Genomic DNA, 16,846 nt, shown 5'->3' on the forward strand with positions numbered 1-16,846 from the left:
TCCCCCCTCTTCTTTTGGTTATATTGTATTATTTTACCTACTAATACTTCAGTGAAGAAGGGCTTTACAGGCCAGTTAATTCAGAGAGAATCAGTGTGTTCCTCACTAGGTTAAGTACAGCACTCCCAAACTCCAGCTTTGTGGGTGTTAGCCACCCCTCTGACAAAACAATGCAGGGCTGGATACACTGATCCCCCCCAAATCATTCATTACTTTAGGCAGCATAAAATGTATTCCAGATTAGCTACAATGACTACCCGAAGAAACCTTTGGTGTATCAGCTCTCTGCTCCAAACGCCTGTAAGTCTGCCTCCTACCTTCTCCTTTTTCACTGCATTCAGTGAGAGACACAATTTCCAGATACCCTTTTATCAAGTACTGGGGGCTCCGGGTACAAGAGAAGGGATCGAGACATGATTACATCTCCCAGTCCCTCCGGAGAGCATCCCGGCAGAAGCCCTGAACTGCCCACATGGGCCAAGGAAATTAAACTGAAAAAGCATTCTGTAAGGAGTGAGCATCTTTCAGTGCTCCCAAAGCAGCCGCTTCCCCGAGGGAATGAGGGAACACTCATTACCAGAGGTTTCAGCCGTTTTTGAACGGCATCATCTATTAGAGACCTGAGCTTCCAAACGCACATTTCTCCAGAGATGAGACTAAAAGAATGAATTTAATAGTCTGCTGTTTGTGTTATTAAGTCTGTTTATGAGAGAAATGTCTGTATGCAATATGGAAATGAAGTTCTATTGCATGCAATTTATACAAGTCACTGAAAAACAAGAGTGTCTCTCATTTGGTATTCTAGCATCATCCCACAATACAAACACTCCTAACAATGGGAAATTCACATATATATAAACTGAATGTACCCACAGGAAGCCTGACAGAACATCACCTGTAACCCTGTCTCTTCTCATAATCTTGAGGAAATTATGAATATGAAAGAGACATCATATCGTGTTTCTGTGAAGTACACGTTAACAAAAGCAGGTATAGCATCGAGTTTAAGTCTAAAAACCCCCTCAGAGGAAAACAGATTTCATTGACAAGACTTGGTCGAAGATAAAATACTTGGGGCTGTGTGCTAGCTACCTTTAATTCACAGCCAGAACATCTCTTGTTCCTAGCTGAAGAACAGATTGTATCAGCTAGATAAAACTCAGAGGGGAAAGTATCTCACTTTACTTGATGTAACTACATTAACAACTGCTTCTATGCTGAAATACTGCATTTACACAAACAGGAGGCATTGTGCTACAGGGATTGGAAAGCAACTGTTCTGGAAAACCTGCTTTCTGAATGGTAAGGCCCTTCTTGCATGTGACAGCCCTCATAGCACTTGATCGCCCTTGTGAAACTTCTCACCATTCCAGAGCAGGCAGTTTGCAGGTCCATGACAAAGGGCTCAGTGAAGTACAAAGGTTCCACTTGTGGAAAGAGCTTGTGATTTTCTGATTATCTCTCTATATATTGCTTGCATGCAACAAATACTAAGAAAGTAACCATTAAAAAGACAACAAGAAAACACCATGCACGTAACTGCACGTTACTGTTTCCATTCTACCTGCACAACCTTCAACAAGAAGACTTTATTGTTATACTCACTAGGTGGGGATGTACACTTGTTTCAACTTGCTCTCTGCTTCAGCCGCTTTCAGGCGTTTCTAGTTGAAAAACCAACACATTAAAATAGTTCATTACATTCAAACACGAGATTTCAGAACAGCGCACACAACCCATCCCGAAACCACTTCTGATTTGCGATTCCACAAGAGCCTCCAGAGCAAGCGCAGGACTCAGCAGGATGAAACCCCTGCAAAACGAGTTCCCTGGTTTTATTGTTAGCCTGAAATTGCAATACACTGTCCTCCCCACGGAAACTCCCAGGCCTCACATACAACAACCAGACCGTCAACCAAGCAATTACAGTGGACGCCGATTACACCTACCTAAACATTGTGGCCAACCTTAATTGCACAATAAGTAGGAAATAAATGCATGAAACTGCACACTCCGAGCTCCTCACCGGCCGTGCAACTCAATGCATCTTGTGTGCTACGTCTGACCTGAGGCTAGTATTTTACAAGCAGCAGAAGGAAGAGGAACAGTCAAGACCACTGACTGCTAGAAATAACTAAACATCTGCTTCCTTTCAGTGCCATTAAAACTGTAGCTCAGAACAGCAGCAGCAGGACAGCTACGCTATCATCAAGATCGTCTGTGAGTTTCCTAAATTACTACTTTCTTCATACTTGCAACAAATTCAATGCAGATTGCACTAAAGTAATACTGCTAACTTCCATAATGCTGAGTTCTAGTTATCACCATTATATTACACAAGCAACTAAGACAAGTATTTCAGCAATGGGCACAATACATCTGGAGCTCAGATGTCCACTGGTTACCTGTATATAAAAGATGAAGGAAAACCCACTGTTTCCCTGTTCTTCCCAAACTCAAGACATTAATTCTGCTCAGTTGCTTAAAAAAAAAAAAGAGAAAAAAAAGGAGGGGAGAAAAGGAGTTCAAACAAGTTTTATTACAGCTTTATTACAGAGGTGGGGGAAAAAAAGGAGGGACATTGATATCCAGTAGTAATTCTTACCAGTACCTGCCTGCCTCCCAAGATCCCCCCTTTCTTTCTTTATCAGGTGTCTAAAAGTGAGTCCTCCATTTCTCCTACAACAGTCAGTTCTCGCCTCTGCTACTCTCTTTATTGTCTGAGACCCAACCTCTGCAAGGTTCACAATCCAGGAAGGGATTTCCCACCTTGAGAAAAGCCATCAGCAAAGGACTCTGCTCCCGGAGCCTCTTGCCTGAGCCGCGAGGGGCAGGTTCCAGCTTTCCTGGTTGCACAGCCCCAGTTAAGCCTCCCCATGGAAGCAGCACCTCTTTCCCACTGCCAAAAGCTGCCTCTGTCTCATCCATCACTGTAACTCCCACATTTATAAACACTTCAGCTTTGAGGAGCAATCCATGGCAAACAAACTCCTAAGCAGTCTGTGTATGCCACCTTGAACGCAGGACAAGAGCCCTTTTGCATCCAGGTTTCTGCTGTTCACAGGTGCCTCGCTGTGCCCAGTGCTGCAGAAGCAACTTCCACATTCAGTGCAGTTGCAGTCCTTCCCCAGCACCAGGCTCAGCATCATTGCACTACCTTCAACAGGCCCATGGCAACATCCCAAACCTGATACGCTCTGCCTCGGTCAGCTTCTACAGGAGAAGGAGCAGCAGCATCACGCACCGAGCCTCATAAACTGAGTTTTCAATGGGAGAACATTTCACAGCCCCAGCAGAAGGGGTCTCAGCGGTGAATGAACTCTTCCCACTTAAGAGGAAAGCTTCAGACCACGGGCTTTCCACAACACTCTCCTTTTTCTCTGTTTTCCAAGAGAAAAAGCACCCGAGACTGCAGGTCAGGAGGTAACGTGCTCCACTGCATGAATTTATTCACCCCTTCTACAAGAGGATGAATAAATCTCCCTGCACACCTATCAAGACCATCAGAGCAATGTGAAGAACTCCATCAAGAGAAAGAAATGGGGAGAGAGGCCTTGAAGCACTGTCAAAACGTAAAGGCATTTGTAAGAAGCTGTGTCAGTGAGAAATGATGACTATACACATTAATTACATTTCAGCACGCTTCTAGGACTGGCATGGGGCTTGTAAGGAATGCAGTTTTGGCAAGTGCTTTCCTCCTTTATTTACGCAGAAGCAAATGATATACTGCCTTCTACGAAACAATCACACAACGCCCTTTCAGTAAACGCTCTATTTTTTTGCATTAAAACTGTGGTTAAACATTGCTCTCTAAAAGCAAAAGAGAACTTTACAGCTCGAATCCACACTGACACATCAACTGGAGGAGAAGAAAGGATGCAGAAACAAAACCATAAACAAAGAGCTGCGATTTCGGGGATTAAACCTCTGCCTGTTGAGAATGAGAGAATGGAAACAGGTAAAGTGTATGGAGGTTCTTCCCTTCTCCTGTTGAAAAGCCTTTTAGCATTGAATATTATACAGAGAACACCAGATTCAGTGGAATTCACCACCTGGCCTTGCTCATAATATATCATGGAGTGGTCACCCTAAGTGCTACATCACCAGCAGTGACACCCAAGGCCTGAATTAGTTTTGCTAGCCAGCCAGGTTCAGTTCTGAGAACATTAACACATCTTATTTCCCTTTGCCTTGCCCTCTCCACACCAATTTAGCACAGTTCAGCTGGGTTTAGCCCAATTCAGACCAGTCCAGCACACCTTAGCCCTGTGGAGCCCACTTTAGCCCAGCACAGCCTGGTTTAGCCCAGTTCAGCCTACTTGAGCCCAATTCAGATCTGTTCAGACCAGTTTAGCACACTTAATCCCAATTTAGACCAGCACAGCCCAGTTTAGCCCAGCACAGCCCACTTTAGCCCAGTTCAGCCTAATTCAGATCTGTCCAGACCAGTTTAGCACAGTTAATCCCAATTTACACCAGTCCAGCCCAGTTTAGCCCAGCACAGCCCACTTTAGCCCAATTCAGATCTGTCCAGACCAGTTTAGCACACTTAAGCCCAATTTAACCCAGTCCAGCCCAGTTTAGCCCACCACAGCCCATTTAGCCCAATTCAGCCTACTTTAGCCTAATTCAAATCTGTCCAGACCAGTTTAGCACACTTAATCCCAATTTAGACCAGCCCAGCCCATTTTAGCCCAGCATAGCCTGGTTTAGCCCAGTTCAGCCTACTTTAGCCCAATTCAGATCTGTCCAGACCAGTTTAGCACAGTTAATCCCAATTTAACACAGCCCAGCCAAGCCAAATTTAGCCCAGTTCAGCCTACTTTAGCCCAATTCAGATCTGTCCAGACCAGTTTAGCACACTTAAGCCCAATTTAGACCAGCCCAGCCCAGTTTAGCCCAGCACAGCCCACTTTAGCCCAGTTCAGCCTAATTCAGATCTGTCCAGACCAGTTTAGCACACTTAATCCCAATTTAGACCAGCACAGCCCAGTTTAGCCCAGCACAGCCCACTTTAGCCCAGTTCAGCCTAATTCAGATCTGTCCAGACCAGTTTAGCAGTTAATCCCAATTTACACCAGTCCAGCCCAGTTTAGCCCTGCACAGCCTAGTTTAGCCCAATTCAGATCTGTCCAGACCAGTTTAGCACACTTAAGCCCAATTTAACCCAGTCCAGCCCAGTTTAGCCCAGCATAGCCTGGTTTAGCCCAGTTCAGCCTACTTTAGCCCAATTCAGATCTGTCCAGACCAGTTTAGCACACTTAAACCCAATTTAACCCAGTCCAGCCCAGTTTAGCCCAGCACAGACTACTTTAGCCCAATTCAGATCTGTCAAGACCAGTCTAGCCCAGTTAAGCCTAGTTTGGCCCAGTTCAGCCCAGTTTAGCCCAGTCCAGCCCAGCCCACAACAGTTCAGCCCAGCTTAGCCCAGTTTGAAAGTACATGTCTAAAGCGTTCAGTCCTGTGGTGTACTGCCGCGTTCCAAGTTCAGCTGTTTGAAGTTTACTGAGTTACAAGTAAAACACAGGCATTTGGAAGAGCACTCAAGACGTAGATAACCATAAAGGTATGTGTTTTTCTTGTATGTGAGGCTAAAAACCCATCACACACCTTGATCCCTGCAACAACAGACTACTAAGAAAGCCCTAGAGAGCTTCAGGAAGGGAGTCTTAGTCTTTCACCAGCCCCTCCAGAGCAACTCCAGGAAACAAGATCAGCCTCTGAGCAACCTAAGAGTGTCAACACCAGTCAATTTGCACCTCAATTTATCCTTACTCCATGCTTTCAGTATCAATAGAATCTTCTCACCTCATCCTTCACTATCATCCCCTGCCAAATCCTTAAGAGCCAACACTCAGCACTGGCTAGCTGGTGACACCTTTCTAGGATCAAGATTAACATCACAAAAGAAGTGAAAGGACTGGAAATAAACCCAGAAAAAACCATCCCTTTCTGAACAGCACATTCTCTTTTATTGGTATTATGCACAGCACTAAAGGTCCCAGGGATAGTCACCATGTAGTAAAAGCCTTTCTCCCTTACTTTCTGTGACCTCCAAATAAACCAGAACAACCTGAAGCAATCATCCTTCTGGCACACTGGAACAAGAGCTGGAGCACTTCCAAAGATCCAGCTAACAGTACAGCTGCAATCATTAGAGCCCAGGAATTATTTTCAACATCACCACTGTTATGCAGCAAGTAAAGCAGCTACAAACTTAAATGCTAGCAAATCTGAGTTCCAAAGAATATTCTCCTGCCATCTGGGAAAACACAGTTTAGACCAGCCACGTACAGCACCGTTTAGCACAGTTCAGCCCAGTTCAGACTGGCTTACCCCAGTTCAGCCCAGTTAAGTCCGGCTTAGCCCAGTTCAGACCAATATAGCCCAACCCAGCACAGTTTGGACCACTTTAGCCCAGTTCAGCCTGGTTTGGCCCACTTCGGCCCAGTCCAGCCCAGCCCAGCCTCTTTTAGCCCAGTTAAGCCTAGTTTGGGCCAATTCAGAGCACTCCAGCCCAGTTTAGACCAGTCCAGCCCAACTAAGCCCAGCCAACAACAGTTAGCCCAGTTTAGCTCAGCCCAGCCCAGCTCACTTCAGCACAGATTAGCCCAGCTCTGTCCAGCCCAGTTTAGCCCACTTAAGGCCAGCCCATTTAGCCTACTCCAGACAAGCTTATCCCAGTTCAGCCCATTTCAGACTTGTCCAGCCAGGCTCAGACAGGTCCAGCCCAGTTCAGCCCAATCTTATTGCTGCAAAGCAGCACACAGTACAAATAGCTTTAAAACCCCTTCCCAGCTTTGTGATGTATCAGAGGATTTGACAATGTGCCCTGGGAAGAGCACAAAAACATCTGTCTAGAGCCTAAAGTATTACTGTAGGCCTCCCACAAGAACACAGATTTTTATGCTTTAACATGTTCCCGTTAGGATTGTGGCAGACTGGTTCATGCTGAAATAGTCATTAAATTACCTGCTGCACGTATCTGTCAGTGGTTTTCCACATATAATAATACTCAATGATGCTTGTCAGCGACTTCCAAGGGAGCTGAAAAACATTGGTTACAAATTAAAGTGGTTCCAAGAAACTGCAAGTGCACATCTTACTAACACGTTAAAATCAAGCAGAGGTGATACACAACCACCAAAATGTCAATCTATTCAATAACTGCATTAAAACCCATAGGCAAGTGAATACGTACAGCTACTAGTAATATACAACCTTTCCTTATAGTTAACAGGGACGAAGAATGACAACAACATCACACATCCAAACCCAACTGTAATCTGTTCTGTTTAAGCCATAAGGTTAAGCACAATGATCACAGCAGAACCCAGACTTCCATCAGGAAACACAGAAGGTAGTGTGTCTATTATCAAGTGTATCAGATGGAGAACAACATCAGGACTAACACAGCTCATCCTGACAAGACAGTGTTCGAGTCTCAGGATAATGTGGCAAAATACAATGGTTACTGCACTCAGTTCACAGGTTTTTCAAATCCAGCCAATGCCACTAGTTTGGCATAAACCTCCATCCAAATACTCTCAACCACTAAACACAAACAAAAGGATGCTAGGGACAAACGTTACCTTGAGCAACAAGAGTGGCTCTGACAAGAGGTGTTTCACCGAGATATTTTCCATCACCTGGCAACACGCAACACGGTACGTCCTAGAGGCATGCATTAACACCAATATTCTCTGCTTTCTAGAACTAAGCGTGATATTTTTAGGGAGTCCCAGAAAACAGAGGTGTGGAAACATCTTGCCAACCTTACTCACTCCCCTCTGGGGCTTTCTGCATGTCTGAAGCCAAAAGAACAGGTTCCTGAACCAACGGAGGAACACCTGTCAAGCTGTCTCTCCCTCTGTGCAGGAGCTCACAGCCAGTTTTCCCCACTGCTTGCTTGTGAACACTTAGAGGAACCGAGCCTGGCTCCCACCTCTGCCTTTCAGGAGCTGGGATTCAGGTCCAGACTCAGCTATGGACTCTTCCTTGGGCAGTGTACCAACGGTGTGTGCATCTGCACTTAATTAAGAAGTTGTAGTTTAACAAGTGCATAAGTTGATGTTTCAATAAACAGCAACATGGTTTGCTTTACTGAAATCCTTTAATTATGCCTTAAGAGAAGTCTACCCAAGCAAAGGCTAGCGACAGAAACGTGTTTGGTACGAGGTGACGGATGAGCTGCTTCTCAGTCTCTAGGCCCATAATCTTTGTGGCATCCAGATGAAACCACAACTACTTGCCATTGCTAACAAGTACATTTCAGCATCTCCATATTTGTTTTCCTTCCTGAGCACCTATTAACACATTTATGCTGCAGATTACCTTTGTCATTTCTCTAGAAACTACTTAAATCTGCTTTAACTATGCTTGTGACACCACTGTGCTCATTCAGCAGGCATCCACAATTAAATGAAGAGAAAATTAAGGTGCTTGTACTGCATAACAGATAATCCTTTTACACTCAGACTCCCGACTTGGAAAACCTGTCTGACACACTCAATTTGGTTATCCCGTATATTCTATTTACCTGCACACATCAATGACAGCACAAGAATTTTGTGAAGAGCCAGAGAAGCTGTGAGCAGCCATAGAACAATGCACTCTCATTACCAGAGTCTATCAAACACCGACTGCAGGAGGAAATTAGCAAAGAGGTGTCAGCGGTAAAAGAAACAGGGAGAGGGGAATTTTCAGTTCCTGCAGTTTCTCCAGGGTAAACACAGGCCACTGAAATCAGAGCAGCAGGAAAACCCTGGATTTATGCAGTATCTCTAAATGAACATGTTAACTTTAAGGCATGTTTCCACCATTGTCTCAAGCTGGAAAGCAGCTGCTCCTGTCTTCTACAAATGGTTCAAGTCTGATTCCCAAGGTCCTTCCTGCTGTATCTGAGATCTAACAGGTAGATGTTTGTGAAAACTTGATCGCGGAATCCTAAGAACTAACAAGCACAAAAGCTGTCTCTTACGTGAGGAAAACAGTTATAATTGGAGAACGCAAAACATTCAGGCTTCTTCCACTGTACTCCCCTGCGCTGTGAGGTAATTACAGTACATCAAGTCAATTTAATTAACTTAAGAAGTTTAGGTTGATTAGGATTCACATAGGGTCTTAAAGACAGCAGAACCTCAACAGATGAGCTGCTGTAACAGCTGATGAGTCAACAGTTGATGAAAATGACTGTTCAAAGGCAAGACTGGTGACTGGATAACAAATGAGCTTCTCCTGTCTATTAAAACAAAGGTAAACTCCTTCATGCCATTTAATTTATAATAATTGTTTGCTTACTAATACTTCATGTTTATAGCTTAATGTTTGGGCTGCACATCGATTGCCAAACAGTGCCAATCCTTCCTTACTAACTGCTGGGAAAGCAAATAAACCTGCCCTTTAGGATATCGTACAAAGACTGCAACTGCTGCCGTGCCTTGCAAACCCAGCCTGATTCAGCAAAGGCAACTCCTGTGGCACAGAATGACTTGAGCAGGCACTACATAACCCCTGTGCTTCAGAAAGCTGCTACCAACCACTTCCTGCTACACAACATGACAATCTTGCCCGTGATGCGGCACCACTGCACGACTGCTTAGGTTCCAGTTTGACCTCAGGCACCACAGGGTCTAATTTTATCATCAGATCCTACGTGGAGACCCGGACAAGTTCACACACACACGCTACCAGTGCATTAGTGTCTTTGTCCATGCTCTTGTAACACGTGTTAACAGTACTCACTTTTCAATGACGAGCCACTGAAGAGAGGGAAGATTACAGATAAATGTAGTCTGGTGGAAAATCACTGCTTAAGTCCTACATATTTATACCTACCTCACGCTGCAGAAACTTTTCATATACCTGTAACCTAAGTCTCGAAGGACTATTTCAGAGGATCACTTAAACCCAAATATTTGTTTTCAAATGCCTATAGTTTTAGAATGCTACACAGCAAGTGAGAACACAGTAATTTTACTCTAGAGAAATGAAGATATCCCAAGATTACACAAGTATTAATAACGGAAAGATTTCAAATTACACAGCAATAAATCAAGACTGTGTGCACCAAGTTATCAATACCACGGAAATTGATATGTAGAATAGATGCTCTCCTAACGATGTTTTAAAAATGATATGCCACTTTTCCCACGGCAAAAGAAGTGACCAAGGACAGACTACCTACCCGTGTTAACTAAATGAGACTGTACTCAATTAGAGCCTCCCATCCATTGCTGCTGCACTCTGACTCATCATTAACGTGCCCTGAGTAGGCTGCGCAACCCTACCTCTAGATGTGTGCACGGCTCCCTTTGGGAGGAGGGCATGGAAAGAGAGCTGCGTTTTGGGAAGGAAGATTCAGTGAACGAGAGAAGGTACCTACCCGAGATAAAATCTGAACATTTTACATGGCTTCTGGTAGGCTCATTCATACCTAGCATCTGAACATGGCAAACACATAAGCAATTCCTGCAACACATTACTCCACTGTATTAATGTCTGCATATCCCCAGAATTCCATGCTGTGTAACACAGCAATTATACACAGAATAATACAAGGTGAATACCAGAGACAAGGCTTGGGTATACTTGGTCACAAATAGCGTTAGGACTCGACTTGTACACAGACAATAAAACCTCAATTACACGCTTTTGAAAAGCCAAATACTATGTATTAGGAAACATCTACTGTTTTGACTCGATGATCTTACAGGTCTTTCCCAACCTAGCTGATTCTGTGATTTAGTTAGAAGACATAGCTACTGGACTACTGCACAATTACAGCTGAGGACCATTCCTCTGTACGAGCAATAATAAGGAACTGCATTTTACATCAAGATTTCAGGTCTATAACTCCATCAAATATTCTTTTCTGATCATATTCTCTTGAACTTAGCAGAGCTGTTTCATCCGTGATGCAATTTTCAACCTGATGTGATGAATGCAATGAACATTTTCTCCCTTGGGAACCTCAAAATGAAGCATGCAGATATAATACACCTGTTAAAATGTCAGCTCTTCAGAAAAACAATAGCCTTCCCTTCCCACCATCGCTCCATTATCTGGTTCATTTCAGAACTGTGGAAGTGAAAGGAAGACAGCTTAGCTCAGTGCCAAGCCTCATCCCACTGTCCCGCACTCATGGAAGGCCTTCTACATTTACCATACTGCATCATTTTCCCCTCACAAAGCCTATTAATAACCTCTGCAAAGAAAAAATAGATCCGAGCTCTCAGAGTCAAGCAGAATGAGATTGTGGTGGAAATGTTTCAACTGCCTTCACTCTTACATAAGGGATTCCTTTAGCTCAAATCCTAACCTTCTTACAAAGCCCAACTTGAACTCAGTACAACAGAGGAAGTCTTTTCCCTTGACAGAAAGCAGCTCTACAAGAAACATGCAAAAAGCTTTGCAAACTACCACTAACAACTCCAGCAAAGTGTTAGAATCAATTTAGTTTAATTACTCTGCGTTAGAGCTCAGTGAATGAAAGCTCTGCTGCCCTCCAGTACCAAAGCCAGTGTAGTTAAAGCCTAATGGAAAACATTTCCTTTATTTTTCAAAAGAACCAAAACATCTCGTAAGTCAAATAACTCCCTGTAGTGCACTTTCAAAAGCTATCCGCATATAAACTTCTCTCTGCTAATCACAGGAGGAAAACCCAGCTTCCCAAAACCACTGAGGGGAGTCAGCCACGGAGCTGCTGCTGACTTGCAGTGGAAATTGTGCTGAAGTTCTGAAAAGTTGCTGGAACTTGTTCAGATGCTTATGAAACCCTCGGAGAAGTCCTCATGAAGCACGTCAGCACACGACATCCTACCTGGTATTAAACCATTAAACGGGTTATCCTTCCAAAGAATGGCACTGAGCAAGAAAGCACACTGATTTTCACTCGGATGAAAACAGATGTTAATTACATGTATCAGCTGCACAGACTTCTCCCTCCTGTAGCTGATCTTCCAGACCTACAGAGAGCAGCTATGCTCACCCATGCGAAAACACAGCAACAGAAAAGAGTACTACTTAAGTACTTACAAAGTCTTGTCGAATGTCATTGAAGTCCTTGCCATACTTTTCCAATGCCTCTTCAAATAAACTAGCTTCTGATGCTGACCACTCTTCCATCTCATCTCGACACAAGACAGGTCCTCCAAGTGGCACTAGGACACTGATGGCGCTGCTCAAATCATAGTTGTGTTTATGCAGTGTATCCATTGCATGAAACTAGCATGGAGGCAAGAACAAAACCCACGTTTAAACAGACAGTAGTCCATTTCAGTTAATGCAAAGTCAATGCATTATTTCCTATAAGCCATGCAAAAAGTCTCAATTACTGCTGAATTCAGATTCTGTCTTCCTATCACAGGCTGTCTGCTGTGGAACATAAGGAAGGTACCTTGTTTATTCGGTAATCTGGGAAAGGAAGTGTCTTAACAAAATGTTTACTAAAAATATCCTCACTTTATTAGTTCCTGCAAGCACTTCTACAGAATCTTTAGTTGGTAGCAATTGGTTCCAAGTAACTCGATAGAGACCGTGGCATATATTGACTGAGGAGCTATTTTCAATTAACCCAAGTTCTAAACAGCAGCTGAACCACTCCTGGGCATCTATGCGCTCGATATTCTCAGTGCTGGCAAAGGAAGCCATTTATTGTTTTCATTATTATCATACTGAAAAAAGAGCAAGATTTTTGTCCCTTACTAAACTCGGTTGTCAGAGATGGGCGAATGAGGTGTCTCTGGTTAATGCACTTTCTGCTACAAAAGAGGAAAATCAAAACCAAGTTATAGCATCCTTCCCTTTACAGGTAACCCTGAACGCTTGCATCGCAAACCTACGCTGGGGAATATGAATACTAAGCAACTACATCACAAATCTGGCCCCAGGGAAAATGAGCAACACAGAAGCAGCCTTTCTGACTCAGCGTCCCAGAAGACCCCATCACTTAAACTGTTGTGCTGAAGGAGGTATTAGAGGTATGAAGTGCAATGATGCGTGTGAATGTGTCCCATGACAGTGATGAGCTGTAACTCGTAGCACGCCAACTCTCACGCAGCCCTAAACTCATCTTATGAGAGGGGGCACCCCAAACCTTTCAAGGAAGGAACACTCTTGTGTTATGTGTCAGTATAGCACTTGCAGAGCATTTCCAGAGGAGCTTCTGCATACAAATGTACTGCAAGTAATGAATTCTCCTTGTCTTTTGCCATCTAAGAGTGGCTTAAGTCTTTCTCCAGCTTTCAATACACCTCTTTGAAAGCTTATCAGGCACGAGATTCTTGAACTGTTTTGTCTGCAAGAAGCAATGTCACTATTATCCTGCAATATGTCATCTTCCTTATAGCTCAATTCAAATTCAACAGCCTTGAGAAAAAGCAGTTCTTAAAATGAAGTATTCTAATATGGAAATAACTAACACATCTAAAATCCGTTAACTTCAGGTTAAAAAAATGTACAATGGAATCACTGATTTATTGCTTATCATTCAGGCAAGGAGTAACCCAGGCCTCAAGACCGAACCCTTACAGTGTATGTGTTACCAAGGTTTAAACCATTGTTTAAATCCCAGCCTTTGTGGAAAAACTCGTCATTTTTCCAAGCAGCTCCTAAATCCAGATCTATTCACTGATAGCAGCTTTCTTAGAAACGACAACAGAAGGGAATAAATCAGGATCTGGCTCTTGCCTTATGTTCAGTTTTTCCCATCTATAATGAACACCTGATTCCACAAAGCCTGTTTTGGTGTTACTGAAGGGAAGATCGAGCTCTGTGGATAAGCACTGTTCTCCCTGAGCTAGCCGCTCTGTGACAGAAGACCACTGCCAAGCTCGCGTGGTAACAACCTTTGCCTTCTGCAGAGCTGTCAGCCCTCACCTGCAATCCAATTCCCACAGTAAACTGTGCCAACACGAGCACAAGCAAGAGCAGCCTGAAGACATTACTAGAGACCAAGACAAAAAGTCCTGGAGTATCCCCGTTAATCTTCTTCACCTAAGGATGAGAAGACTGCAATACACAAGGTACTGGGTACCCGATACCTAAGGTGCAGGAGGCTGGGAAGACCTGGGGGTGCCTTTCCCAAATAGGACGAGTGGAGGAACCACCCTTCCTTAAGAACTCTTGCCCAGAGCATACTGGCCAGCACAGACAAGGGGTCCCGCCACAGGAAAGGTATTAGCCACAGAGAGAGGTAATTTCCAGTCCAAAAGGAAAAGGAAAAAACTCTCCACCAAAAGCTAGGGAAGGACTGCATGGAGCTGGGAGCAAGGGGGACAGCAGGGCATGCTGCAAAGGAGCTGTAACACAGCTCCCAAACCAGCTGCAGTTTTAGTAGTCAGTTAAATCAGGCTAACTGCCTCCAACAAAGCATGCAGCGTGTGGAGTCTGTGATTCAATGATATTTCAAGCATGTTTATCTTAGGAGCTACATATACTGAAGTCTAACAAAAATCAGTATAAAGATGCCATTTGAAATGCAAAGGAAAAGCTTGTTCATACTCTTCCTTTTGAAGAGACACCCAAAACCAGATTTACACCCTTAAAGTACCATGGTCTCTTCCAAACAAGCCCACCACAAGGAACAAGCGATTCCATCAACCTGCTTTGCTTTAACAGCTCTCACTGTCAGTGTATGCACTATGTGGTGTTTAGGAACGTGAAACAGGAAGTCTTCCCAGTTTCTTTCTCTTCTCGGAGATCAACTTCCATTACAGTGTGAAACACTGCCTCTGAGAAGGGCAGAAACGCAAGTGTCGGTTGGTTGCCTCACTGCAAAAGAACATTTACTCTCACCCGAGAAGGTAAGCACGGGTTGTTGCATGTCTTTGAGTAGGTTCTTCTCAAAGCACTGTTAGTTTCCTGCCTTGTCTCATTAATTTGCCCATGTTTTCAAACTAACGATACATGGAAGCAGCCTCTTACTTGCTGTGCATCTGCAAGACCTCCTTAACGTGTACACCCACCCTGAATTCACTCATGTTTATAGCCTTCACATTCACTGCGGTTTAGGTTTTCACATCAGCCTGTTTACAGCCATCTCTAATTGAAACAACTATTTAGGAATCCTGGAAAGGTGTGGTGTACAGAAATCCCATTAAGAACACTTCCAGTGCAAGGGTTATCTGCCTTGCATTAAGAATACAAGCAGGATCACTTTCTTAGTGTTACGCACCCACATCCCTTCCAAAGCACAAATGAGATACAGACTTTGCCAGAACTTGTGGTGTAACTGACTGCTGCTCAAAATATGCTCCCAATTAGCACGGGAACGTCTGACAGAGTAACTACTATGACGACAAATATGTCTTGTCTTAACTTGGAAGTACATTGCCAAAGAGCACAAGAGAAGGGTTTTTAAAAGCTGAGCAGGTAGGAAAATGGGGACAGACAAAATAAGTACACTTGGGGTGGCTTCTCTGGCGCCTCATTGTAAGATGTGCCTTTCATTAAGTGTAATGGAACTTAATGGATCATGTGCAGTGGAGAAACAGAGGACACTCAAACGCTAAATGCATCCCCTTCTTAGCAGCACTGCACATGTACTTTTAAACAAGAAGAAATTGCTATGAGGACGAACCTGCTCTATTAATCACTGCACACAGCAAGAAGGATGCACAATGTGTGGGATTTATTATAAACACTTAATCAAATGAAAACTTAATAAAATGGAAAATGTTAAAGAGCTGTTTTGATGGACAAATTAGACATTTAATGTGAACAGAACTGCACTGGTCAGATCAGCAAGTGTGAAACAGAAAGCGGTCTGAGTATTACTGAAGCCATCACCTTTTGCAACTGCCTTTCCTGCACTACCATAGTCCAGCTTAATCAGTTTCCTGTTTAATAGCCTTTGAGTACACTGAAAAATGCAAGAAATTAAACATTTTTCTCATGATATTACTGAATATATATTATCTGGAATACAAGAATTGCCCCACGGAATCAAACCAGCCATCCACCTAGCCATAGCCAAGCAGTGCCAAGGGATGTTACTTAAGAGAAAAGAAGTAGCTAAGTCTGACCACGGTCTGAAGTCAATTCCCATTTCATTCCCCAGCGTCTCCAAACGTTGGGAATTAGGAAGGCTAGATGGCACACCTCTCCCTGTTCTCCTTAGCACCCACTTATGGACCTATGGTCCATAATTTTTCTAATCCCTTTCTTTTAACCTCATGATATTATCTGTTCCCCCAGAATTCCTTTTGTTCTCACGTAGTTTTCCTGGCACCCTTTTATTACTGTGGCACATCTTGTCACCTCAGCTAATATGAATATACAGAGACAAACCTTTGGTCTGTAACAGATGTATTTTTAACTTTCTCTAAAAGATGTAGGTGCTCACATTACAGTGAATGCTTTATCAAACTAAGGAAACATCCTAAAGGTATCTTAAGTAAACTATTCCTCAAAAAGTTGCTTACAAAGTCAGATTGCTTCTCCTTTATAAATGTACTGACACATGCATCTAGCACAAAATATCAAATCAATTTTCAATCAGCTTTATTACCACCTACTCTATATCACGTTCTGGATCATTAGATTGAACGAATCCCTACACAATGTGTACTATGCACTCTGCTGAGCCTACTATCACAGAGGAAGATACTTATTTGAAGAGATTCAGGTTAGATCTAAGGCAGAAGCTCTTCCCTGGGAGGGTGCTGAGGCGCTGGCACAGGGTGCCCAGAGAAGCTGTGGCTGCCCCATCCCTGGCAGTGCTCAAGGCCAGGTTGGACACAGGGGCTTGGAGCAAGCTGCTCCAGTGGAAGATGTCCCTGCCCGTGGCAGGGGTTGGAGCTGGATGAGCTTTAAGGTCCTTTCCAACCCAAACCAGGCTGGGATT

The 16,846-nt window shown here is 43.7% G+C and overlaps 1 protein-coding gene across 5 annotated transcripts in view; it reads right to left on the reverse strand.

Annotated features, from left to right (window-relative positions):
- Window positions 1-16,846, reverse strand: part of MTA3 (metastasis associated 1 family member 3) — a 121,555-nt gene that overhangs the window by 46,239 nt on the left and 58,470 nt on the right. For all 5 annotated transcript variants that reach the window (XM_061478791.1, XM_061478792.1, XM_061478795.1 and 2 more), the window contains exons 9-11: window positions 12,037-12,225; window positions 6,973-7,047; window positions 1,606-1,664 (exon numbers count right to left, since the gene is read on the reverse strand). In XM_061478791.1, the coding sequence (XP_061334775.1) occupies window positions 1,606-1,664; window positions 6,973-7,047; window positions 12,037-12,225 (323 nt within the window). The remainder of the gene's footprint in view (window positions 1-1,605; window positions 1,665-6,972; window positions 7,048-12,036; window positions 12,226-16,846) is intronic.

This window comes from Pezoporus flaviventris, unplaced genomic scaffold, assembly GCF_033815535.1.
Source record: "Pezoporus flaviventris isolate CSIRO_AGI_PZ_B2104156 unplaced genomic scaffold, CSIRO_AGI_Pfla_v1 ptg000132l, whole genome shotgun sequence".
Classification (NCBI taxonomy): domain Eukaryota; kingdom Metazoa; phylum Chordata; class Aves; order Psittaciformes; family Psittacidae; genus Pezoporus; species Pezoporus flaviventris.